The sequence below is a fragment of the Budorcas taxicolor genome, chromosome 1 (genome assembly GCF_023091745.1).
Source record: "Budorcas taxicolor isolate Tak-1 chromosome 1, Takin1.1, whole genome shotgun sequence".
In the NCBI taxonomy this organism is placed as follows: Eukaryota; Metazoa; Chordata; class Mammalia; order Artiodactyla; family Bovidae; genus Budorcas; species Budorcas taxicolor.
This window is the reverse complement of record NC_068910.1, coordinates 216812974-216840763: the sequence shown is the minus strand read 5'-3', so window position 1 is coordinate 216840763 and position 27790 is coordinate 216812974. Positions and strand designations below refer to the sequence as shown.

Below are 27790 nucleotides of genomic sequence, written 5' to 3'. Positions count from 1 at the left end.
GGTACTATTGCTTGAGCTTTTTCCTCTTTGTGTTGATGATGTAATAGAATGTTTAATACGACCTCATTGGGTCTTTTTATGTTTTTTATCCCAGTTCTTTCTAGATTATGACTAATATGTTAAAGTTTCCATGTAAATTTTGTTTGAAAGATGGATTCTCTTGCATGCTCTGCAGAAATACACACCCTACTTAAATTGATGCTTATTATTCCTATGTGTAGTTTTAAATTTTTATTATACTTTTATATGTTCGTAAATATGTTTTAAATATTCTTTTAAGCTTTCTAAAAATGGTATGCTACTGTATGCTTCATGAAGCTTTTTTTCTACACGCGGTTGTTGATTTAGCCATGTGAATATAAATTTGGGCTTTTTTTCCTTTCCTGATCTCTGTAAGTAACTCTAATTCATTCGTTTTATAAAATTTAATTCCTGTGTAAAGATTTCACAGTTTATTCATTCTCCTCATTTACAAATACAACTTCTGATTTTTTATTGCTAGGAAAAATTACTGCAGTGAACAGTCTTAAGCAAAACATTTTGCCTTGTGGTAATGATTCTTGATGGCAAAGCAGGTGGGATGATTTTCGCTCTGAGACAAATGTCTAGAGTCATTTTTGGTTGTCCTGATCTGGGGAGAGTGCCACTGCCACCCCATGTAGGTCGAGCCCAGGGACACTGGTGATGTGCTGCCCTCTCCCCAGCATGCACACCCAGACCCACAGAAAGTCCACAGTGACAGTAGTCTGAGCTTGAAAAACCCTACTCCAAGAGGAAAGTTGCTGGAGAAGTTAAGTAGTTTCTTTTTACTTTATTTAAGTGATTGCATTTTTCTCACATTGTGGTAAAGATACTGTCCTCTTTGCTTTAGACGTGGCATACATGGAATGTTCCCCCTCCATTTGGCAGCCTTAAGTGGTTTTTCAGATTGCTGTAGGAAACTTCTTTCTTCTGGTGAGTGGAACCTTCACAGACAAATTATCCTCTTTTATGCTTCCCCCAAACTCCCTTCCATCCTGCTTTTGCAAAATTATATACAAATATGTCCAAATATGGATCATTTATTAACCCCTCTTAGAAGATGTTGGGCCCTATAAGATTTGATTTTCTCTTAACTCTGGGAAAGGTTTTATTTTTCTAGTGATTTCTTCTTTTCTCTTAGTTGGGGAATGGCATGTGGAATATTTCTAAAGTAGTCCCTTTATGTCTGGAAGCAAAATATCTTCATTTGCACGGTTCCTTTTTAAGAGCCAGTGACCAGTTTACAGTATCTTCTAGGTCTGAAATTTATACCATATTTAATTACTATTTTAAAATACCACAGTCATAGTTTGAAACAAAACAGTATCAGTAGCTTTCCGTTAATGTAAATATTACTATAAAGATATTTATGAAAATGCATAGAAGTACTAAATATATGAGATTTTACTTTAAATAGTATTCTATTAGCATGTTACTAAAGTTGAACAAATTTTATATATTATTTAATACTTATGATTGCTGAAAGAATTATGGGAGTTTCTGGGAAAAATCAGCATATTGTGAGGCAGACCCTTCTGAGTTTTTCTTAATGATACCTTTTTTTCCGCCTTGGCTTTGCTGGGTCTTCGTTGCTGAGAGGGCTCCTTCTTGGTTGGGGAGGGCAGGGGCTGCCCCGGAGCTGTGGTGACAGCTTCGTGTTGCGCTGGCCTCTCTTGGTGCAGAGCTCCGGCTCTAGGCGTGCCGGCTCCAGAGTCGCGGCTCCCGGGCTCCAGAGGGCAGGCTCAGTAGCCGTGGTGCTCGAGCTCAGCTGCCCTGCAGCATGTGGGATCCTCCCGGATCAGGGATTGAACCTGCATCTGCTTCTGCAGGTGCATTCTTTACTACTGAGCCACCAGGGAATCCCTTAGTGATATCTTTTAAGTGATGTAATTGTGTTTTGAGTGTTTTTAAGTGTATGCCTGCCACAAGTAATCACATACTCATTTATCTATGAAAGAGAATTATAAAACTCTCTTCTCAGTGTTAGTAGTAATCCACGGGTAGCAAAGGAAAAAGCTTGCTAAAACCATGCATGGGGCTTCCCTGGCAGTCCAGTGGTTACTCTGTGCTTCTCAAGGCAGGGGGTGCAGTTTCTATGCCGGTCTGGGAACTGAGATCCCACATGCCGTGCAGCGTGGCACACCCGCCCCCCCAGATGTTCACGTATCTTACAGTTGAGTATATTCACAGAGATGCGTGACCATGACTAAGTGGGTTTTAGAACATTTTTGCTACCGCCCACACCCAGAGAAACTTCATTTTGCATCAGTTCCCCATTTCTTCCCTCCCCCAGCCCTTAGTAATCAATAATATACTTTCCATCCCTAAATTTACCTGTTCTAGGTAGGTTGTAAAGGTAGAATCATCTAATGTGGTTTTGTGACTGGTTTTTCACTTAGAAATGTTCTGAAGGGTCATCCAGTGTTATAAGTATGTATCAGTACTTTATTTCTTTTTACTGCTGAATAATACTCCATTGTATCCTTTGACTTTTAAACAAGTACTCTAGCATTTGTTTTGAAAAACCCCCAGTCTTTTAGTGGTAATTAAAAAAAAATACATTATTAATCTGTTTTCAATTAATTTGTACCTGTTTGTAAGTCATAGTTTTGTGTATGATGGGGTGTGATTTTTTTACATTGTTAATGTAATGCTTTAACATAAAGTAACATGCATATAGTATTATGTAAGATGTATTCATTCTTGTAGGATTTGATATAGATACCCCAGATGATTTTGGCAGGACCTGTCTACATGCAGCTGCAGCTGGAGGGTATGTTACCAAAATTTTTACTTTTTTTAAGAAAAATGTAGCTGATCATGGCAGGTTTTTTTGTTGTTGTTTCGTAAAATATAAGTCATAGTATTTTATTCACTCTGACCTCATTTGAAAACATACTTTTATACTTACTTAAACCTCCCAATTTCATCATAAAGTTATTGACAGTTGCATCTTCCCATTGTATTTTTCCTGGGTAGTAATTTGGAGTGCCTAAACCTTCTGCTGAATACTGGTGCAGACTTCAACAAAAAAGACAAGTTTGGAAGGTGAGCTGTGGTACAGTTCCTCTGTGGCTCCTGCTTGATGTTATTTGCTTAATGACTTTCTTAAATTATAATTTGGCGTCTGTGTGTTAGTCACTCAGTCATGTCCAACTCTTTGCAGCCCCATGGACTGTAGGCCACCAGGCTGCTCTGTCCATGGGATTTCCCATATAAGAATACTGGTGAGGGTTGCCATTCCCTTTTCCAGGGAATCTTCCTGACCCGAGGCTCAAACCCATGTCACCTGCATTGCAGGCGGGTTTTTTACTGTCTAAGCCATGAGGGAAGTCCTTAATGACTTCCTTAATGAGTTTCTTAATCTTGTTATTTGGCCTCTGTGAGTTAACTAAAAAAATTCACATCTTTTACATTGTGATCATGATTTGTTGAAAGATTCCAATAAGTAGATAACTTCTAGAATATTCATTCTTACCCACAGCCTTCTTCCAACTGGGCCCCTGCCATAGCCCCAGCCTACCAGCCACAGTTTTACTTTATAAGCATTATGCACCTTTTATGATGACATTCCTCCTCTTCCTTTATACAGTATTTATAATTGGGTGGATCAACTGTGCTCTTACTTCCTGGGGTGTGTCCCTGACCGTTTTTTTCTTTTTTTTTAATTTGGGCAAAAAGATCTCCACTGCATTACGCTGCTGCCAACTGCAACTACCAGTGCCTGTTTGCTCTTGTGGGCTCAGGGGCAAGTGTAAATGACCTTGACGAGAGAGGATGCACACCCCTGCACTATGCGGCGACGTCAGACACAGATGGCAAGTGAGTGTCACGTGGTGAGAATGAAGGGTCATTGTTTCCATAGACCAGCACCTTCCAGATGGGTGGCGACTTTCATAGCAAATTTGTATTTCCTTTTTGTGCTCTTTATTATTTCTTTCCCTGGGTGTTTAGTGTGGAAAATAAGTTGTTTTTATAGTTATTCTTAAAAATAGTTATTACTACCTGCTTCTACCAGCAACCTGCCCTCTGAACTAATGAGGTGGTAGAAGAAGTATAAAGGTCCCTTTTTGTCCTCCCTTCCAGAAGCACACCTTAGTATCTATCACCTCCAGGCTTTTTCCACCTGACTGCTCAGAGGCAGCAGTGCTGAGTGTATAATAGGGAAAAGGAGAGGCAAGAGGTAGACGGACAGTGCCGTCAGAAGATGGGGCAGAGACTGGACTACCAGTGTCCTCCAGAGGTAGAGCGTTCATATTCCCAAGGGATCCCTGTAAATTTGTGTTTAAATGGGAAGTAATTGAACTGGCAGAATTAGACACATAGTTAGTGCTAAATATTATTTAAGTAAATTATGTAGGTAGCGAGTGAATAAATGTTGCCCAAGGATGACTTAATAAAAATAAATTCTTTCATAATTAATATTCACCTGAAGTTGGTCAGATGTCCGTAACTTAATGTATATTACCTTCTTGGAGGAAAATGAGCTCATTAGAGTCAGAGAAGGTATCTTCAGGATCTGTGGTATTCCCCATGAGTCTGAGTCGGTGAAGGGTAGAAAATAAAAATAATGGTTTTGAGGGAAAGATTTTATAAAATATACTTCAAGGAAGTTGCATTTAATAGAGATCTGTTTCCTTATAAAAAGCATAATTTAACGATATTATTCACAAATATTAATATATTATAAATTCTGTGACTGTAGTTGCAAATCCCTTTTGTTAGGTTGGATTTGTGGTTAAAATTCTAATCTTGAAAGCTCTAGTAAATATGCTATCAATGCTTTGTGTCTGCTGGTTTTGCATCTGCAGATTTGGGGAGCTGACTATAGTCATTGTAGGGTTACGTTCATTTTTTTATAAGGGACTTGAGGGTTCATGGTCTTTGATATCCACAAGCACTCTTGCAACCAATCCCCCTTGGATACTGAAGAATGACTATATTTTCTTTTTGGAGAAATATATAATTTATATAGTTTCATATATATCAGAATAGTTAAATATAGATAGTTTTTTAGAGAAGCTATAAATTATTTGAATTATGTTTTTGGGTAGTAGAGCTTTAAAGAAATCTGTGATAAACGCTTTGTAAATCAGAAAGTGTTTGGGTAAACTTAGGTAAGTAGATTATTCTCTATTTTATAATTTTGTAATTTCAAGATTTGATTTATAGGTTTTCCTAAAATAGATGATAGCTAAAATGACTATATCACATTAATAGTCCTTTACCACTGTTCCCATAAACTGCTTATTGGATGTTACCCAATGATGTACATAAATTCCACTGAGGTCACATAGACACAGAGATTACCCCGTGGTCCTCCTGCCCTTAGACAGTTAAACCTGAATTCCTACACAAAAACATAAAAATGACAATGCTCAACCTTTACTGTTTGAGATTTGTGGTTTTATTTTAAGCCAGTCTACTTTTTCTTTAGAACTGTACTTAGTACTGAAGTGAATTAAATTGTTAGTTTTATTAACTAATACAAGCTGTTTTGAGCAGTAGGCCAGAGATATTTATTACTTAGACACTTAATTCTCAGTGTCAATACAAGCAGCCTGATGTACTAGAAAGAGCATGAGCTTTATCCAGAAGACCCAGTTTAAGTGTTGAGGTCTTCATATTATCCTCTTTGAGCCTGAGCAAGTAATTGTTAGGCCAAAACTTACTTATCTATAAAATTAGAATGAATCATCCTGAAAAAGTGAAAGTCTTAGTCACTCAGTCGTGTCCAACTCTTTGCGACCCCATGGACTGTAGACCTCCAGCCTCTTCTGTCCGTGGAATTCTCCAGGCAAGAATACTGAAGTGGGTTGCCATTCCCTTCTCCAGGGGGTCTTCCCAACCCAGGGATCAAATGCAGGTCTCCTGCATCGCAGGCAGATTCTTTACCGTCTGAGCCACCAGAGAAGCTAGATTCTTTAACACACATGACCTCAGTTTTCCCCACAATTCTAAGTAGGCTTCATTCTCAGAATTGTGGGGAAAACTGAAGTCATGTGTGTTAAAGAATCTAGCACTGTTTTTGGAGCCTCTCTCTTATTTTTAAACTATCAGAATCCCTGAGGTCTTGTCTAACACCATCATTTATTAACTCTGATTTGTTCCTTGGGAACTTCTGGAAGCTCTACGCCACAGTAACCACAGAGTACCAGAGGCATTCTCTCAGCAAGTTTTGGAGGCTTACATAATAGAATTAAAGCGTTAGTTGATTTTTTCGGATTCCAAGGCTATAAGTCCCAGGAATAGGTTAGGTAATAATAAGAGAATCTGGAATAATTCCTTCTGCTGCCAAAGCCAGAGTGAAATGTTTTCTAAAAGGAGAAACAAATTCCCAGTGGCTTCAAATACTGTTACTAGCAATGTGTGTCTGTTGGTTTCCTTCTTTAATGGTTGATAATGTCCTGTTTCCCTCCCCAGGGAACGTTGTATACACTGTGGGATTTTTGACATGCTGCCATTGGTTCTCTGTTTTCAAAGTGACAAATACTAACTTATTATAATTAATGTACAGTTAGTAGCACAATTCTACTCTCTGTGTGTCCCTCTATCTTCAGTTTCCATCAGTGTTGGAAAAATACATGACATCGTTTCTACTCACCCTGCTAGTTGTGCCCATCATCCTGAGGCCTGCAATCACTATAGGCAGTCATGACTCAGCAAACAAAAGCATTAAATGTATTCAGTACTTATAAACAAAACTCTCTTTGCCATTCGAACAGAAATAGGGCTGGCTATGAGCACGAGGGTGAGGACCTGGGGCTGAGGGTGCTTATTCTGATTACGTATAAGGAAGAAGTCCTCATGCCTTTTCTTCTGTGATAACCACCAGTAACACAGGTATTTCCATAAATTTATGTAGATCGTTTCATGTCCCTCATAGTGTCATCGGGAGAAGGCAGTGGCAACCCACTCCAGTACTCTTGCCTGGAAAATGCTATGGACGGGGGAGCCTGGTGGGCCACAGTCCATGGGGTCGCTAAGAGTTGGACACGACTGAGCGACTTCACTTTCACTTTTCACTTTCATGCATTGGAGAAGGAAGTGGCAACCCACTCCAGTGTTCTTGCCTGGAGACTCCCAGGGACGGGGGAGCGTGGTGGGCTGCCGTCTGTGGGGTTGCACAGTCGGACACGGCTGAAGCGGCTCAGCAGCAGCAGCAGCAGCAGCAGCAGAGCGTCATCCGAGTTACAGGCCTGCTACGTAGTCTTCTCTGTGCTCCTGTGGTTACAGATACGTGTATTCATGGATGCGTAGATATGCTCCACTAAGGTGCACTTTAGCGGAGATAGATTTTCACAAAAATGGAATCATATTTTGACTTCTAATAGCATTGGGTGTTTTCGCCTGTTTTGAACCTTATATAAGTGGAATCATACATTCTTCTTGGAACTTTTAGAGTCCTTAGGTTTATTTCTAAGTATTTCATATTTTTACTGCCAAAATAAATCTTATCTTTAAATTACCTTTTGCTATGAAATAGAGAAATACATTTGACTATTGTATATAACTTTGCATTCAGCAGCCTTTTTGACTGTTCTGGTTATGCATGTAGGACAGCATTAGGTTTGATACCTGTACTATCATTGCTGTGAGACCTTGGGTAGGTGACTTAAACTCTGCATTTCATCTGTGAAGTGGGAGTAATAGTCTGACCTATATGAGTTTCACTTCAGTCACTCAATTCAGTTCAGTCGCTCAGTGGTGTCCAACTCTTTGTGACCCCCATGAATCGCAGCACACCAGGCCTCCCTGTCCATCACCATCTCCCAGAGTTCACTCAAACTCACATCCATCGAGTCAGTGATGCCATCCAGCCGTCTCATCCTCTGTCATCCCCTTCTCCTCCTGCCCCCAATCCCTCCCAGCATCAGAGTCTTTTCCAATGAGTCAACTCTTCGCATGAGGTGGCCAAAGTACTGGAGTTTCAGCTTTAGCATCATTCCTTCCAAAGAAATCCCAGGGCTGATCTCCTTTAGGATGGACTGGTTGGATCTCCTTGCAGTCCAAGGGACTCTCCAGAGTCTTCTCCAACACCACAGTTCAGAAGCATCAATTCTTTGGTGCTCAGCTTTCTTCACAGTCCAACTCTCACATCCATACATGACCACTGAAAAAATCATAGCCTTGACTAGACAGACCTTTGTTAGCAAAGTAATGTCTCTGCTTTTCAATATGCTATCTAGGATGGTCATAACTTTCCGTCCAAGTAGTAAGGATCTTTTAATTTCATGTCTGCAGTCACCATCTGCAGTGATTTTGGAGCCCCCCCAAAATAAAGTCTGACACTGTTTCCACTGTTTCCCCATCTATTTGCCATGAAATGATGGAACCAGGTACCATGACCATAGTTTTCTGAATGTTGAGTTTTAAGCCAACTTTTTTACTCTTCTCTTTCACTTTCATCAAGAGGCTTTTTAGTTCTTCACTTTCTGCCATAAGGGTGGTGTCATCTGCAAATCTGAGGATATTGATCTTTCTCACAGCAGTCTTGATTCCAGTCTGTGCTTCATCCAGCCCAGTGTTTCTCATGATGTACTCTGCATATAAGTTAAATAAGCAGCATGACAATATAAAGCCTTGACGGACTCTTTTTCCCTATTGGAACCAGTCTGTTGTTCCATGTCCAGTTCTAATTATTGCTTCCTGACCTGCATACAGATTTCTCAAGAGGGAGATCAGGTGGTCTGGTATTCGAGTCTCTTTCAGAATTTTCCACGGTTTCTTGTGATCCACACAGTCAAAGGCTTTGGCTTACTCAATAAAGCAGAAGTAGATGTTTTTCTGAAGCTCCCTTGCTTTTTCGATGATCCAACGGATGTTGGCAATTTGATCTCTGTTACCTCTGCCTTTTCTAAATCCAACTTGACCATCTGGAAGTTCACAGTTCACATATTGCTGAAGAATGGCTTGGAGAATTTTGAGCATTACTTTGCTAGCGTGTGAGATAAGTGCAATTGTGTGGTAGTTTGAGCATTCTTTGGCATTGCCTTTCTTTGGGATTGGAATGAAAACTGACCTTTTCCAATCCTGTGACCACTGCTGAGTTTTCCAAATTTGCTGGCATTTTGAGTGTAGCACTTTCACAGCGTCATCTTTTAGGATTTGAATTAGCTCAACTGGAATTCCATCACCTCCATGACTGTTGTTTGTAGTGATGCTTTCTAAGGCCCACTTGACTTTGCACTCCAAGATGGCTGGCTCTATCTGAATGATCATACCATCATGATTATCTGGGTCATGAAGATCTTTTTTGTACAGTTCTTCTGTGTATTCTTGCCACCTCTTCTTAATATCTTCTGCTTCTTTCAGGTCCATACCATTTCTGTCTTCTATTGTGCCCATCTTTGCATGAAATGTTCCGTTGGTATCTGTAACTTTCTTGAAGAGAGCTCTAGTCTTTCCCATTCTATTGTTTTCCTCTATTTCTTTGCATTGATTACTGAGGAAGGCTTTCTTATCTCTCCTTGCTGTTCTTTGGAACTCTGTATTCAGATGGGCATATCTTTCCTTTCCTCCTTTGCTTTTCACGTCCCTTCTTTTCACAGCTATTTGTAAGGCCTCCTCAGACAACCATTTTGCCTTTTTGCATTTCTTTTTCTTGGGGATGGTCTTGATCCCTGCCTCCTGTACAGTGTCACGATCCTCTGTCCATAGTTCTTCAGGCACTCTTTTTATCTGATCTGATCCCTTGAATCTGTTTGTCACTCCACTGTATATCATAAGCGATTTGATTAAGGTCATACCTGAATGGTCTAGCAGTTTTCCCTGCTTTCTTCAATTTAAGTCTGAATTTGGCAGTAAGGAGTTCATGATCTGAGCCACAGTCATCTCTTGGTCTTGTTTTTTGCTGACTTTATAGAGCTTCTTCATCTTTGGCTGCAAAGAATATAATCAATCTGATTTCGGTGTTGACCATCTGGTGATGTCCATGTGTAGAGTCTTCTCTTGTGTTGTTGGAAGAGAGTGTTTGCTATGACCAGTGCGTTCTCTTGGCAAAACTCTATTAGCCTTTGCCCTGCTTCATTCCGTATTCCAAGGCCAAATTTGCCTGTTTCTCCAGGTGTCTCTTGACTTCCTACTTTTGCATTCGAGTCCCCTATAATGAAAAGGACATCTTTTTGGGTGTTAGTTTTAAAAGGTCTTATAGGTCTTCATAGAATCGTTCCACTTCAGCTTCTTCAGCATTACTGGTAGGAGCATAGACTTGCATTACTGTGATATTGAATGGTTTGCGTTGGAAACAAACATATGATATTTCTGTTGTTTTTGAGATTGCATCCAAGTACTGCCTTTTGGACTCTATTGACTATGATGACTACTGCATTTCTTCTAAGGGATTCTTGCCCACAGTAGTAGATATAATGGTCATTTGAGTTAAATTCGCCCATTCCAGTCCCTTTTAGTTTACTGATTCCTAAAATGTCGACGTTCACTTTTGCCATCTCCTGTTTAACCACTTGCATTTACCTTGATTCATGGACCTAACTTTCCAGGTTCCTATGCAATATTGCTCTTTACAGCATCAGACTTCACTTCCATCACGAGTCACATCCACACCTGGGCGTTGTTTTTGCTTTGGCTCCATCCCTTCATTCTTTCTGGAGTTACTTCTCCACTGACCTCCAGTAGCATATTGGGGTAGAGTGTCATATGAGATAGAGCATCAAAATTGCTTGAACAGTGCCTGATAGGCTACCATCTTCCTATACGGATGAGCCGTAGTTTTTAAACTCTGGTTAATGCCTGTCTTGTGTAAGCACTGGCTGTTGTGTGTGCCCTGTGGTCAGGGAGAGTCAGAGGCCCCTGCTGACAGGGCCGCAGTCCCCGCCCGTGGGCACACGCTCCTCTGCCAGGGCTCTGAGCAGCCGTGGAGCACGTGCGTTGCATTCAGTCCAGAAAAAGTGGTAGGAGTCCTGGTGGTGGAGGGAGAGCAGGAGGGGTCTAAGTGGCTTGAGCATCTCCCGGGCTAAATTAGAGGCTCATTTGGGATCACGATAGTTAATTTGTCCAACAGATGAAGAAAACAAAGTATTTACCAGTGAGTGTGGTTTATTACTTAGGTATTTAGCCACAAATATTCCTCCAGATTTTGCCTAGTTAATTTTAGGGGAAGGAGGAGATATTTAGCCACAAATATTCCTCCAGATTTTGCATACATATAGTTAATTTTAGGGGAACGAGGGTTTCATAGAAAATTTCCCTGTCTTAATTTTCTGAGTTTTAAAAAATGAACATGTGTTAACTTACACTGAGAAAGTGAGGGTCGACTCTCTGCCTTCTCAATTGCAAGTCAGAAGTGAGGTCTAGATTTTCAAGATTAAGCAGTTTTGTGGTTTGGTATTTTATAAACACCCAGGTTAAAGTGTCACTAACTCATTAACCCATGTGCTGAAGCATTTGTAGCAAGGAAAGAACACCTGAAGAAAAGACGCAAGGTCTAGTCCTTGCTTCTAACCAAAAGATTGGGAGCAAGTGATTTACTTTTCCGAATGTCAGTAATTTTTTCATTTGTTAAAGATAATGCTTGCAAAGTAGTTATGAAAATTCATACTGCTTTAGCAAAATTTGAAAGGCATGGCAATAGAAGTAATTTTATAGTTGTAAATCAACTTTTAGTCTTTGTTTTGCTATAGGAGACAAGTCATCTAATAATGTGAAGGTAAACTATTATATGATAGGAACTTCTGCATGTATTATGGTTGAATTATTTCAGACCATTTAATGCTGTACACTTGCAGTTAGTCACAGTAAGTAGTGCTTTGAGACTTGCCCTCCTACTTCAGAAAGTAAGAATGAACTAACCTACTTGTTTTTCTTTCCTTAAATAAATCTTTTTTTTTCCCTGTACTCATGTATCAGCAAGTTATCTTAAAATAGTTTGTTCCACTGATAGAATCTGCCTTGTATTCAAGTCTTGGTAAGGAGAACTATTTCTGCTTTATCATTCACATCTAGAAAACTTGATTAAAGATAGAAAGATATGCCCTTGAGTGAAATGTTTGTGCTTTTAAAGCAAACTTAATAAAAAATATGAATGGTGTTTAGATTATTTAGTTGAATTTGTACCTCCATCTGTAAGATAAATAAACAGAAACCATTTCACCATAAAGGTGAAAAACTATTTGTCCAAGGTGGATGGTATCAAACTAACTCTAGAGATAAATCTTTTAATTTCTAATTCAGTACTGTTTTTTTGGCTATAGTAACAATAACAGTTATCAAAATTATAACAAATTGTGAATCTTAAAGTCCTTTTAAAATTACTTTCTTCATAGTGTAATAGCACAGGAATAAAGTGTATTTCCTGTGAGAAGATCTTTCTTGTTACCTGTATACTTGTTGTGCATTTTTCCCACACTTTCCAGTTCTCTAAAGCAAGATCTTTGAATTCTGATCTTGGTTTTGGGAGGTATTTCTACATCCTTTCTTGAGCTTCCTAATGAGATATCATACTTATTCTGTGGTCCAGATAGATTGGAGGCTCCCACCACTGGGAGTCTAATCAGTCAAACACTGAGTAGGCTGACAGGTGCCGTAGATGGACATGCTGTGGATAAAGAAGATTCTCTTATGAACATTTCATTTGTAGTTTTATGATACTTGCAGTCAGTGTCATTTAAATGTTAAATTTATGTAGTGTAGGTATATTTATCATTTTTACATTATTCAAGTGTAAGAAAAATTGCCAGTTTTGAGTTTGTTTTTATCATCGGTTAAAATGCAGGATTTAGAATTTTGAAATATCTTATTGTAATAGGTGCCTGGAATACTTATTAAGAAATGATGCAAATCCAGGGATCCGGGACAAGCAAGGATACAATGCCGTTCATTATTCAGCTGCATATGGTCACCGTCTGTGTCTTCAGCTGGTAAGAATCCTGAGTTCTTGTGGAAGGACCAGTGTGAGTTTATGATCTAATTATGTAACGACAATGAGAGTAGATGAATCAAGAAATAATTGTCTTGTAATATCTTTAGAGTCCGTTTCCATCTTAAATTCACACTTGCCTCATTAAGCCTTCTTTCATTCCCTCTCCCTTTCACAGAGAAGGGGGACAGAAAGAAATTAGATCTCTGGAGAGGTCTCCTTGTGTCCTTCCCTTAGAAACCCCTATGCCCACCTAACATTCACTGCCCCTGCCTCGTGAAACGTTTTCCAGAAGGCATTAAAGAACTGTAACCTTGTCATATGTGAGAAATCATGTCCCTGTGAGAAGATTCCCCTGCATATTTAGGAGTTCTGAAAGGCCCAGTCTAATAGCAGTCTGTCCTGAAAAGGGAGACTCGTCGGCTGCAATGGAACTTTTTATTTCCAATGTGGTCTCATTCCTGAATGTGTATGCCATTCACCCAACTCAGCCAAACCAAAAGGCAAGTTAAATGATTCTCAGGTGTGTGGTACAGGCCTCATGTTACAGGTTTCTTCATTTAAGTTTACTTATAAATTAACATTGCTTTCCTTAAAGGGGGAGTAAAATTCAAGAAGGGTGGGTAAAGAAAACGGAGGTTGTCATACTCAATATAGCATTTAGAACCCTGCTACAGAAATACTATTTGCTTAGGTTAGTACGGTATTTCTGGACTAGAATCTGAGAGCCTTGTATATAGATTTTTGGTCTATTGTACAGTTGTTTACTTAAAAGACTATAAATTTTTGGAGGCAAAGCACAAGTTCAGAAGGGAATTTAACAAAGCCATAGGTAAATAAAGACATGTAGTTTGCATTTATCTCTTTACTATATATGACTGCTTCTTCAACTCAATATTTTTATTTTAAATTTTATTTCAGATTGCAAGTGAAACTCCTTTAGATGTTGTAAGTATTACTCAGTTTTCCCCCTACTATTCAGAGTATTTAAGTATTTGCTCTCACTTGAACTGGAGCCTGTCTGACACATTCCTGGGAACAAAGATGGTGAAATCATGTTTGTGAGGGAGGGGGAGGGAGGTGGTTCTTACTTGGTGGGAGTTAAATAGCATTTCTGTCAAAGTCGGAGTTTGTAGCCATTCCCTCAGAACTGTTAGTGTGTGGTCCAGATTTTCAGGATAATCCATTCTGTAAGGTTTCTGAGTTTAGTTTTCATAATATAATGTTTTGGGATTTTTAAATTCATGTTCAAGTATCCACTTGTACTCTAAAAATGGATTTGAACTTGGGGGAGGGGGACCAGGAATAACTGCTATGATATGTCTAAAAGTGCCATTTCTGACATTTAAAATTCTTTTCTTTCTCAGTTAATGGAAACATCGGGAACAGACATGCTGAGTGATTCAGACAATAGAGCAACAATAAGCCCTTTACACTTGGCTGTAAGTACTGCCTTCACAGCCAGCTTGATGGCTGGGTCTACTGAAACTATCTCGTACCTGTCTGTGTTGGCTCAAACTGGGCCCGGGGACTTCGGGTCCTGATGCTGATGATCGTAGAATTAGAGCTGTGAGAACTTGCTTGATTCAGAGAATCCTTTAATGTGCTTTTGTTTGTTTGTCTTTAAAAAAAAGGAAGGGGGGATGAGTTTAATTTCCCCCAGACCTGCTCTAAGGAGAGAATATGCCTGAGATGTGAACTTTAAAATGACCCGCCCTAGTGGAATGGCTTTGCATTCTTAAGCAGATAATACAAGAACAGTAATTTCTGTGGCATTTCTACGTTTTGCTTACTTTGTGATTTTGGGGGTGGTAAGAGTGTGTTCACTGGTCCTTCGGCTGCTCATGCTATAGGATTTAGTTTCATGATTTTCTAGCTTCACTAATGTCCATCAGTAAGAGGAGAAGGTAGGAGAGAGTGTGACAGTTAAGTCATATATAGGAATGAGTTATCTTAAGGATTTCAAGCAGGGCTCAGTCTCATTCCTTCTGTGCTGAAAGAAGAATTACCTTTGAAACACAGCGTGTTGTGGGAGGTGGGGGGACTTCAAGAGTTAGGAGAATTGGGCACTCTCACTGCTTGTGAGACCTCTGGTTTCAAGTGCAGTAAACTGTTTTAAGGGTCTACACTTACTGTGTGTCACTAAAAGCTCAGTGACCCATTTGTTTCCTCTCACAAATACTATCATTTTTTGTCTTAATATCCTTCTGGCGTATTTTCTGACACTGACACGTGTACACTGAATTCTCTGCCTTATCTTTCTGCCCCTTTCTCCCCAGCAGTACTTCCTACCATGGTCTAAATGACTAGGAAGACGTGCTGAAGCTCCTTGCTTCCTTGCGCTTTGGGCCTTTGGAAATACTGTCTGCTCTCCTAGACCTGCATAGTAAATACGCCATCTGGGAGTGCAAAGCCAGCGTGGAGAAAATGGCCATTTTACTATGGGTGGCAAGAAATGATGTCTGAGCAGATGACTAGGCAGTTCTTCCCGCGTTGTTATCCTCACTCTCACAATAATAGCACCTCATCTCTTAAACACTTACTAGGTGCCAGACTAAGCACTCTGTCAAGTTTTTGAATACATTCTCTCCAAAAGTTTAGTTCTTTAACTAGTTGTTTTACTCCATGGCTATTGCGAAGAGTGCTGTTATGAACAGGGGTGTGCCAGACAGTATTTTTAAGCTGAAGTGGAAACAGTTTTGTGATTTTTATAATCAGGTTCAGTGAAATGTGGTTAGACCACCACTTTGGCATTTTGTATCTGTCCCTAGGTGGTTTTCAGAAATTACTTAAGTGATTTTTTTCCTTCCAAACTCCCAATCCAGGACAGCTTGCTGCAGTGAAGACACACCGGCCTGAGGGCTGAGGAAACTGGCCTTGGTTCTGCCTTCACACATGCTAGACACCCGAGCCCCTGTCCTAGCCCAGTCAGAGGCGCCGTGAGGACAGGAGCCCTGTGCACACCATCCTGGCCTCTGGCTGTCCTTCTTTCAGTCGTGTCATTTTATTGGCCTGATATTGAAGAACAAGCCTAGAGGTGATCCTCAGACAGTAGAGCTCAGTGATCTCCAGTCATTTCACCTTGAAGGAGTCAGAAACATCAAGAGATCAGTAAGGCCCAGAGCACCTTTATCTCCTGGTGGTCCTTTGTGACATTTTCCATAAGAAGTAGCTTAAAAGCCCTTTGATACAGTGTGGGGCCCTCTTTCTAGCTAAATACCTCTTTTTAGAAGCAAGTGATATTTAGCACAAACATGGTAGGATTTTATATTTTTCAATTCTAAATGAAAAGTTCACACGGGATTATTTACAGTTTTGCTTGTATGTGCTAAGCTGCAGGTCTGAACAGTATCAGAAAATTACTTGTTCCTTGTCTAAAAGGGGTGACATGAGTGAACAGAGAAGACATTCCTTCCCCACCAGAACCGTCTTTGTTGCCTTTATGTCCTGCTCAGTGTCCAGTCCAATAAGCGTGATAGATGTTCAGTTGACACGTTGGTTTTGAAGTGAATTCTCTGGAGAGCCCCTTTTTCAGATTGTGTAAAGAGGGAGTTTCAGACAAATCTTAAAATCTTCTTGCTCTGCTGTACTCTAGGACAGTGCCTAGCACCTAGCAGTTATTCCAACAGGGCTCAGTTTAAATATTTTTGAAAAGAAAATTTTTGTTTGAAATATGGCACCTTGTAGGGTAGGGTCATCATTTGACTTTGAGAAATCACAGGGCGCAGGTGCTGGCTGAGCTTCAGTTGCTACTCTCTCATGATTGAGGTGTAGTAGCATTCTGCCAGGGTGAAGTGGGGCCCTGAGCTGTGACGAGGAAGTGGGGCCCTGAGCTGTGACGAGGAAGTGGGGCCCTGAGCTGTGACGAGGAAGTGGGGCCCTGAGCTGTGACGAGGAAGTGGGGCCCTGAGCTGTGACGAGGAAGTGGGGCCCTGAGCTGTGACGAGGAAGTGGGGCCCTGGGCTGTGACGAGGAAGTGGGGCCCTGGGCTGTGACGAGGAAGTGGGGCCCTGGGCTGTGACGAGGAAGTGGGGCCCTGGGCTGTGACGAGGAAGTGGGGCCCTGGGCTGTGACGAGGAAGTGGGGCCCTGGGCTGTGACGAGGAAGTGGGGCCCTGGGCTGTGACGAGGAAGTGGGGCCCTGGGCTGTGACGAGGAAGTGGGGCCCTGGGCTGTGACGAGGAAGTGGGGCCCTAGGCTGTGACGAGGAAGTGGGGCCCTGAGCTGTGACGAGGAAGTGGGGCCCTGAGCTGTGACGAGGAAGTGGGGCCCTGAGCTGTGACGAGGAAGTGGGGCCCTGAGCTGTGACGAGGAGGTGGGGCCCTGAGCTGTGACGAGGAGGTGGGGCCCTGAGCTGTGACGAGGAGGTGGGGCCCTGAGCTGTGACGAGGAGGTGGGGCCCTGAGCTGTGACGAGGAGGTGGGGCCCTGAGCTGTGACGAGGAGGTGGGGCCCTGGGCTGTGACGAGGAGGTGGGGCCCTGGGCTGTGACGAGGAGGTGGGGCCCTGGGCTGTGATGAGGAGGTGGGGCCCTGAGCTGTGATGAGGAGGTGGGGCCCTGAGCTGTGATGAGGAAGTGGGGCCCTGAGCTGTGATGAGGAGGTGGGGCCCTGAGCTGTGATGAGGAGGTGGGGCCCTGAGCTGTGATGAGGAGGTGGGGCCCTGAGCTGTGATGAGGAGGTGGGGCCCTGAGCTGTGATGAGGAGGTGGGGCCCTGAGCTGTGATGAGGACGTGGGGCCCTGAGCTGTGATGAGGAGGTGGGGCCCTGAGCTGTGATGAGGAGGTGGGGCCCTGAGCTGTGATGAGGAAGTGGGGCCCTGAGCTGTGATGAGGAGGTGGGGCCCTGAGCTGTGATGAGGAGGTGGGGCCCTGAGCTGTGATGAGGAGGTGGGGCCCTGAGCTGTGATGAGGAGGTGGGGCCCTGAGCTGTGATGAGGAACTTGGGGCTCTGGAATCAGAGAGTCAGAGCGGAGTCTTCCTTAGAACCCACGTCACACGTCACGGAGTGTCTGCCATAAACCAGATGTTGTATGCTCGTGAAAAGATCACCTGTCATTTGAACTTGTATTATTTGTGGAATAATCATCCCTAACACTGCAGCCTACTAATTGATTATTAGAAAAATTTTAGTTAACTTTCTTAATTATCAATACAGAAGTTTTGGATCATCTTAAATACAATGACATGAAGACAAGTTTGCTTACTCCTTTATGTTCTAGGGTTTCTAAGAACTTAGTCAGTCTAAATACATGTGTTATTTTAATTTATATTTTTGTTTGTTCCTAGGCCTATCATGGTCACCATCAAGCCCTGGAAGTGTTAGTACAGTCTTTGTTAGATCTTGACGTGAGAAATAGTAGTGGAAGAACGCCCTTGGACCTTGCGGCATTTAAGGGCCATGTAGAATGTGTGGACGTTCTCATTAATCAGGGAGCCTCAATCTTAGTCAAAGACTATATTTTGAAGAGAACACCTATACATGCAGCAGGTATGTCAAAGACTCTGAACAATTTTATTTACTACTTTCCATCTAATACGCTCTTCTTTTTTCACTTTCTTGTATATTATACTCCTGGTAATTGTTTTAAACATTTTGATTGTAAAAATTATAATGATTCTACTCTCAGGGAAAAGATAACAGCAAGATTATATCACTAAAAAAAAATATTTTCTACTTTAGAAATTGGATAATACTCTAACTTTTGAAGTACTTTTATCAGCAACACCAAAAAAGCACAATACATTTTTACTTCATTTTGATGGAAATTATCTTGGATTGGTGTGTGCTTTCATTTAACAACTGATAAATATTTTACTTACTGTACCAGGGTACTGCATTAAACATTTAATCAGACAGGAGTTACAAAGTGTCTGCCATGTGAGAACTACTTCACGGAGTGTTTTGTGATGTTGTGGACTTGTGAAAATGGAAAGCCACATAACCCTGCCACTGTGATGACTCGGTATTCTCTGTGTATCACTACAGATAAAGAGTCACCACTCTCTACAGGAATTACTACAAGGCAGTGTTCATTTTAAATAACAAATTCAAGACTGATATAGGTGAAGAAGTCCTAGTCGAGTATGTTTCTCATCCCCAATACACTGTACACTCATCAGTAGCTAGCTGCTGTGTACTGAGTATCAGTGAATCAGTTTAAAAACAAGAAAAAAATGATGGGACTAAACCAAATTGCCTTGAAGAATCCACAAGAATCACATCTAAAATCAGGAAAGAAGGAGAACTTTCACTATCAGGGATAAAAATATTTCCCAGATGCCCTTCAGACTTCTGAACGTCTCAGTGGGCAGAGCTTGAAACCAGCCATTGGCAAAGGAGACTGTGACTGACCTGTCTGATCGTGGTGTCACCCCGTGTCTGGGGGTAGGCTGCCCTTCCGAAGTACATTGCCACCACCAGAGTGCGAAATCACATGAGCATTTTCTTTCTTGCTTAATTCAATGAGTAATCTAAAAGTATATCAAGAAAATGTGGTTTAAGATGGACATTTTCTACTTTATCATTATATATGTATATATAATTGCTGAAATTTATAAATATCCTTTACAGCAACAAATGGTCATTCGGAATGCTTACGGCTACTAATAGGAAATGCTGAACCACAGAATGCAGTAGATATTCAAGATGGAAATGGACAGTAAGTTTTCATCATTTTTTAAATCAGTTTAAGGATCTAAGACAGATTTTCAGTCTTCATACTTTTGCCCCTATTTTGGTAAGTCTGGCACAGTGTGTAACTAAGCAACGTCCAGTACAGCTTTTTAAGTGTACTTTAAAGGTGAGTCACAGAAAGACTTGTTTAGAAAGCAGGCCAGCTCAGTGTGCTCTCACGGGCGAGGTCTCAGTGGTGACGGAGCTGCTCCTATTGTTGCCCAGGACTCCTCTGATGCTGTCTGTGCTCAACGGGCACACAGACTGTGTGTACTCACTGCTCAACAAAGGCGCAAACGTCGATGCCAAAGACAGGTGGGGAAGGACGGCCTTGCACAGAGGGGTAAGCAGAAGCATTCTTTCCTGAAGGTTTTTATGGCCTCATTTTACCTAAAACTGAAAAAGGCTGTGTTTCTGTTTCTCTTCATTAAGTTTTTACTAAATAATCTTTACTGTTTCTTTCACTGTCTCAGGTTTTGAAATCTGATTTTAAGCAACCAAAAAGCACAACTTAATCCAGAGAAAGATACTATTGAAACAAAATTTAAAAACCCTAATATCTTGAATAGTCTTATACATTTTTTCCTTTTCTTTCTTACACATTTTTAATCTTAACTTTTTCACCTTTGAAATATTTTCATTCAATTAAAAGGCCCTTTTTCCTAGTTTTCATATTACTCTTATTTTGAAAAAATCACCGCTGTAATTAAATTCTCAAGCCACTTTCAAAAAAAGTACTCAATATATGGTAAATGCCTTGCCTGGTGAGAGGACATGGGGAATACGGACTTCAAAATCCTTAGTTCGCTGTCATTGGCATGTAGTGCCCAACATAGTGCATTCAGTGGCATGCAAAAATTTTCTTTTCAGGCAGTCACAGGCCATGAAGAGTGTGTGGATGCATTACTTCAACATGGTGCTAACTGCTTATTTCGAGATAGCAGGGGCCGGACACCAATACACTTGTCAGCTGCCTGTGGACACATCGGTGTTCTTGGAGCCCTTCTGCAGTCAGCAGCGTCTGTGGATGCAAACCCAGCCCTGGTGGACAGTCACGGATACACAGCACTCCACTGGGCCTGCTACAATGGTTAAGTACACAGACAGCCGCGTCCCCTGCCCGCTGTGTCGCGTGCCACAGAGAGACAGCTGCCGTACCACATTCTGACTGCCATGAGAATGTGTCAGATGCTAGACTGGCGTCTGCGTATGTTTTCTGAGCACTCTGCAAGTTAAGATCCTTATATCAACAGTAACATGTATGTTCAACATTTTAAGAGAGTGAAGTCCTAGTAGAATAGATCATAGAAGTGGAAACTAGAAACTTTTGGATACTTTCACAGTTAAGTGACTTGGCTGCATGGTTACGACAGACTTAGCTTCTGGGAGAATAATTGTCACCATTAGTCCTTTTACAGGTAATCTCACCAAACCTCAGTGAGAGAAGTATGAAGCTATTTTTAACGCACAGGTGTTAAAAACAGGATTTGGCTTTTGAAATGTCACTAAAATAATTTAACTAACAGCCTGTTGAGAGATTTGCTCATCTTAGATAACAGTTGACTCTATTATGTATAGTGTAAAACATCAATTCTGTCGAAGTGTGTGCTTAGGGTATTATCAAGGATATGAAGGATTTTTTATTTGTTGTTTTGAATTTCAATGTAGCATTCAGGTTATTGTTAGTCATAAGAACATATCTATAAAACTAGCTGACAATTTTAACAACTTTCCCTCAAAATGTACAGAAAATAGAAATTACCTCTTTATATAATATCCACTTGCTTAAAAAAAATAAATATAGTGGCTGTTCTAAACTTCAGCTAACTGCCTCGCCACAGAGGAGGCGTCTATCTTTTTGTAATACACTGTTTCACGTGATTCTCTTACTGGGAACCATTTTGAGAAATAATTGTTGAGTTGCAGTAAAAGAGGAGAAATATGAATCTTGCAAAGTTACATTAATAATTTAAACATTTTCATGAGCATTTTCTAGATACACTTTTAATTTTCATATTAATCCTTGTATCAGAATTGAGAGCTCTATTCTTTTGTTCTGAGAAAGCATTGCTGTCTTCTTGAGGATTCACCACATTTGGTCATTTTGCAACTCTGAATATTGATTGTTGTTGTTTAGTAGCTCAGTCGTGTGTAACTCTTTGCCACCCCATGGACTGCAGCATGCCAGGCCTCCCTGTCCATCACCATCTCCCGGAGCTGGCTCAAACTCAATGTCCATTGAGTCAGTGATGCCATCCAACCGTCTCATCCTCTGTCTTCCCCTTCTCCTCCCGCCTTCAGTCTTTCCCAGCGTCAGGGTCTTTTCTAATGAGTCAGCTCTTCACATCAGGTGGCCAAAGTATTTGAGCTTCAACTTCAGCATCAGTCCTTCCAGTGAATATTCAGGATTGATTTCCTTAAGGATTAACTGGTTTGATCTCTTTGCAGTGCAAGGGACTCTCAAGAGTCTTCTCCAATACCACAGTTCAAAAGTTCTTTGATGCTCAGCCTTCTTTATGGTCCAACTCTCACATCCATACATGACTACTGGAAAAACCATAGCTCTGACTAGACAGACCTTTGTCAGCAAAGTAATATTTCTGCTTTTTAATATACCGTCTAGGTTGGTCATAGCTTTTCTTCCGAGAAGCAAGCGTCTTTTAAATTTCATGGCTGCAGTCACCATCTGCAGTGATTTTGGAGCCCAAAAATATAAAGTGTGACACTGTTTCCACTGTTTCCCCATCTATTTGCCATGAAGTGATGGGACCAGATGCCATGATCTTCCTTTTTTGAATGTAGAGTTTTAAGCCAGTTTTTTCACTCTCCTCTTTCACCTTCATCAAGAGGCTCTTTACTTCCTCTTTGCTTTCTATGATAAGGGTGGTGTCATCTGCATGTTTGAGGTTATTGATATTTCTCCTGGCAATCTTGATTCCAGCGTAAGCTTCATCCCGGCAATTCATGTGATATACTCTGCACAGAAGTTAAATAAGCAGGGTGACAGTATATAGCCTTGACGGATTCTTTTCCCAGTTTTGAACCAGGCCTTTGTTCCATGTGTGGTTCTAACTGTTGCCTTTTGACCTGCATACAGGTGTCTCAGGAGGGAGGTAAGGTGGTCTGGTATTCCTGTCTCTTTAAGAATTTTCCACAGTTTGTTGTAATACACACAGTCAGAGGTTTTAAGCGTAGTCAGTGAAGCAGAAGTAGATGTTTTTCTGGAATTCTCTTGCTTTTTCTGTGATCCAGCAGATGTTGGCAATATGATCTCTGGTTCCACTGCCTTTTCTAAATCCATTTTGAACATCTGGAATTTCTTAGTTCAAGTACTGTTGAAGCCTAGCTTAGAGAATTTTGAGCATTATTTTGCTAGCATGTGAGATGAGCACAATTGTGCGGTAGTTTGTGCATTCTTTGGCATTGCCTTTCTTTGGGATTGGAATGAAAACTGACCTTTTCCAGTCCTATGGCCACTGCTGAGTTTTCCAAATTTGCTGGCATATTGATTGCAGCACTTTCACAGCATCATCTTTTAGGATTTGAAATAGCTCAGCTGCAAATCCATCATCTCCTCTAGCTTTGTTCATAGTGATGCTTCCTAAGGCCCACTTGACTTCACATTCCAGGATGTCTAGCTCTAGGTGAGTGATCACACCATCACTATATTGATGGTACCATGGAAAACTTGAATAGTTAACTATATTGCTAATTCAAAAGCTTAGTCAGTTTCTTTTTATTTTTTTTACTATACCAGATCTTTAGCCAGAGCAGGTTTGAAACTATAAAAACCTTTGGATTTCAACTCTTCCTTTGCATTACAGTGTAATTTGACATCTTAACAAGTATAGGGAAAATCAAATAGGAGTAAGACATCTAGAGATGGGAAATTTATTTAAGAAATCAGTGAGATAAAACTATTTTGAAGCAGACTTTTATTGCTTTTTTTTTTTGATCAGTGAGAATTAGCTCTTGGAAACATCATACAGTAAGGTATTTTTCCTCAGCTAGAGCATTTAGTTGTAAAAATACTGTTGCAACTGTCCTTTGGAGAGTTGGTATTTATTATTATAACATTCCTACCAGGTCCTTCTGGAGAACATGGTTTTCTTTAAGTGAGTTCCCTACTCCATCACTGCTGAATTTAGCCTCTCTGAGCACATTGTGTGCAAGACAAAATTTTGCCCCAACTACATGCTCGGTTGCCATTTAAAGATTATAACAGATGTGTCTAATTTCCAGGCTCTAGTAGAATTGGTAATGATTCTGAATTGAGCTGGAAGGAATTAGATGTGTGTTGCCTCTATGTACAGGGAATGTAAAGGCAGTGTAAAATTAATACCATATTTACAGCCAAAAGGCTATTTTATAATTTTGGCATTCTGAGAGTAGAATATGTAAATAGTTTTACTTTGACTAGTAATTGTACAGTTGAAAAGAAAATTGGAAGCACTCCAACAGAACAGAAAACAGTCTCTTAAAATGGAATGATGACAGCACTTTAGAAGAGAACCGGTTATACATGCTCAGCTTTTAACATTCAGATTTTTGGTTTGTGGAGTCATTTAGTTGCAGAACTAAGAATATTTACATGATCTCGTGTTCCTTTCAAAAATTTATCAATTTTTTCTGATGCTTGTAAGCATCTTCAAAATTTCCCTCTAAAACATGAGGAGACCAGTTTTCTCCTTCTTTGATAAACCAGGACACAAAGTGAAGTTTTTCAACTTTACATGATCCAGCGATGACTGCTGGCCCTAGGACTCCCCTTTAGCTGTCCACAGTCTGCTCAGGCGGTGACTCTCATATCTTTCCATTTCAGGACCTGTGGCTTATAGCTATTAATATTTACTGTATGGTACATTAGGACTGAAAATTTTAAGGATGTTTATTTTAAAATAATAATAAATCTATTACATGTTAATATAAATAGCATTTTTATGAAAAAATAACTATTTTTTAAAAAATACAGTAGCAAATTTCTTTGATGGCTTGTTTTAAGAAAAGAATAGTTTACGGTCCCACCCTGGAGCTCCGAGACCACACCTTGAGAACTGCTATCCCAGGAAAATAGGAAACCCTCATATCAGTACTGGACCATTGTCCTTCGCTACTTCTTGGCCATGAGCTAACCTTTGGAGAGGGCGAGTTAAAGCAGGGTTTCTCAGCACTGTTGACACTGGGGGCCAGATAATGTTTACTCCTTTGTTGTAGCGGTCCTGTCCTTGCAAGAGGTTTAGCAGCAGCCCTGCCTTTCACCCACTAGATGCCACAGCACTTCGCTACCCCATCTCCAGTGACATAAGCAGAAATGTCTCTAGATGGGACCAAGGTCCTCTGAGGGCTCAAATTGCTCCAGTTGAGAACCTCTAAATGAAAGAACTCACAGGTGATGGAACATAACCACAGGTTCCCTAAAACATACTTTCTTTTCCTGGTAGAAATGATTATAGTATAACAATTGAACTGTTGTTTGAGAATGCTAGAGTAATTAGAAAAGAAATATAGCATCACTTTGTTAACCAAGTAGTAAGCCATGGAAATAAATTAAGAGGCTCTTTAAGAATCTACTTTATTCCTAATGTGGATCCCAAATGACTAACAAGGTAGAAGCAACATTTAATTTTCCATCATTAATACAGCAGTGGGGGTACTTTTACTAAAACCCTGGCTTTGAAAATTGGGTTTAAGAAAATCTGAGGTTTGGGTTTTCCTGTTTTTAAAGTTGCTATTGAAAACTGTGGGCCTGGGGGCTTCCCTGGTGGCTCAGTGGTAAAGAACCACTGCCAGTGCTCGAGACACGGGTCAGTCCCGGATGGAGAATGCTGCGGAGCCTGGGCTCTAGAGCCTGGAGCCGCCTGAAGCCCATGCTCTGCAGCAAGGGAAGCCACCACAGTGAGAAGCCTTAGCACCGCGACTGCAGAGTAGCCCCTGGTCTCTGCAACTAGAGAAGAGCCTGCACAGCAATGAAGACCCAGCACAGCCAAGAATAAATGAAATTGTTGAAAAAAGTGTGGACCTGATACTTACTAGTAATCACTAATTGCCCTTTAACCCAGCAGTATCATTTCCAGAAAATTGTTCTTGGAAGTACAAAAGAAATGAATACTTTTCTCTTTAAGATCTGAACTATTTCATTTATAACATTGATGATGATATCACAAAGAAAAACTAGCAGTCACCTTGAAATCCATAATTAGAGATTAAATCATTTATATACGTTCTGATACTGTGACGTTCTCCCAAACATTCAGCAATAGGATGTCTACATATGAAAAGACATATAGTGTTTTAAGTAAAAAACAAGTTGTAGAATCTCCCAATTGCATAAAAATGAAAAAGTGTGTTTTTATGTACATGCGGTTGTATGTGCCTAAAAACGTTCTGGAACTGTAAGGCAGTAGGTCTAGAGAGTAGAACTGGGAATGGGGACAGGGACACGTTCTTTTTTTTCCTCTAAACACTTCTGTAAAATAATACCATTAGCTCATTCGTATAACCAGAAAATATTTGAATTCTGAAGTTAATTATGCTGCATAAATAGTTGTTCCCTGGTTGCTTACTAGTAAAGAACCTGCCTGCCAATGCAGAAGCGCAGGTTCAATCCCTGGATCGGTAAGATCCCCTGAGAAGGAAAGGGCAAGCCATGCCAGTATTGTTGTTGCTTGGAAAATCCCATGACAGAGAAGCCTGGTGGGCTACATACAATCCATGGGCTCGCAGAGAGTCAGACGTGACTTAGCTACTAAAACAACAATGTTACGTAAATATATATTATTTTGAAAGTTACACTATTATATGTAAATAGGTCATTTCAAGAAATAATGCCCAAATAACTCTTAATTGGTCACCATGGAAAAAGTGAGACTAATTTTTGTCTCCCACAAAGTAAATATTTGTCATGTCAGTAATAAACTGCTGAAGTTGTACTTTGGATTTCAAAGTGCCTAAAACTGTGATGTTTAATGGGTTCAGTGAACTGAACTGACTACTTGTAATCCATCTAAAGCCTTTTTTTAATCTGTTGGGATATGTGGATACGTATGGACACCTCAGTATCTTCTTGGGATTTTAATATCTGATTGCCATTTACTTACCTAGGTCATGAGACATGTGTAGAACTCCTTTTAGAACAAGACGTTTTCCAGAAAACGGAAGGAAATGCTTTCAGTCCGTTGCATTGTGCTGTGTAAGTAACGGCAGAACGATTCAGATTTTATTTGAATATTTAAGAAATAAAGCTTAGCTTTGAGTGACCACCTTGTTACCTTCACAGAATAAATGACAACGAAGGTGCTGCTGAGATGCTAATTGATACGTTAGGCTCCAGCATTGTGAACGCCACAGATTCAAAAGGAAGGTAGGAATTCAACCATGTAGAAAATTTCGTTAGTTATTAGATTAATATGGGAGAATTTAAAGAAACCCCATTATTACCTAAAGGTTGGTTTTATATTTACAAGTATAAATTGTTACAAAATCTTAATTATATTCTTACTATAAAAGGCTTTTCTACCTTGACCAGGAAAACTGGCTAAAGATTTCCCTTTGTTAAAAACATACGTTCTTGTTGGGCTTCCCAGGTGGCATGCATGATAAAGAACCCGCCTGCCAATGCAGGAGATGGAAGAGACTCTTGTCAGGGTCAGGAAGATCCCCTGGAGGAGGAAACGGCAGCCCACTCCAGTATTCTTGCCTGGAGACTCCCGTAGACAGAGGAGCCTGGTGGGCCGCAGTCCATAGAGTTGCAAAAAGTCAAACATGACTGAAGCAACTTGGCATGTGCTTGTTACCCAAAGACTCTCTGTTGTTATTGTTTATTTTTTGTTTGGCTGTGTTGAGGCCTAATTATGGCACTCCAGGTTTTTGGTTTTGACTGAAGGACTCTAGTTGTAGTACACAGCCTCGGGAGTGTGTGGACTCAGTAATTGTGGCACACAGGCTCAGTGGGATCTTAGCTCCTCCACCAGGGGTCGAACTCTCATCCCCTGCATTGCAAGGCGGATTCTTTCTTTTTTTTAATGTGTTTGGTTGTGTTGGGTCTCAGCACACAGGCCCCGTGGCATGTGGGATCTTAGTTTGTGAACCAGGAATCGAACCTGTGTTGCCTGCATTGCAAGGTGGATTCTTAACCACTGGACCACCAGGGAGTCCCCATAAAGACTTTTTAAATAGTTAACAGATTTCTAATTATGAAAAGTCTAACAGTTGTAATAGATGACA

At 40.7% G+C, this 27790-nt stretch overlaps 1 protein-coding gene across 2 annotated transcripts in view; it reads left to right on the top strand.

Moving 5' to 3' along the window:
* Positions 1-27790, top strand: part of ANKRD28 (ankyrin repeat domain 28) — a 208775-nt gene that overhangs the window by 168884 nt on the left and 12101 nt on the right. For both annotated transcript variants that reach the window (XM_052638319.1, XM_052638318.1), the window contains exons 11-23: positions 872-954; positions 2731-2794; positions 3001-3069; positions 3703-3843; positions 12785-12896; positions 13817-13843; positions 14263-14337; positions 18181-18382; positions 19466-19553; positions 19793-19910; positions 20438-20657; positions 26669-26756; positions 26844-26927. In XM_052638319.1, the coding sequence (XP_052494279.1) occupies positions 872-954; positions 2731-2794; positions 3001-3069; positions 3703-3843; positions 12785-12896; positions 13817-13843; positions 14263-14337; positions 18181-18382; positions 19466-19553; positions 19793-19910; positions 20438-20657; positions 26669-26756; positions 26844-26927 (1371 nt within the window). The remainder of the gene's footprint in view (positions 1-871; positions 955-2730; positions 2795-3000; positions 3070-3702; positions 3844-12784; positions 12897-13816; positions 13844-14262; positions 14338-18180; positions 18383-19465; positions 19554-19792; positions 19911-20437; positions 20658-26668; positions 26757-26843; positions 26928-27790) is intronic.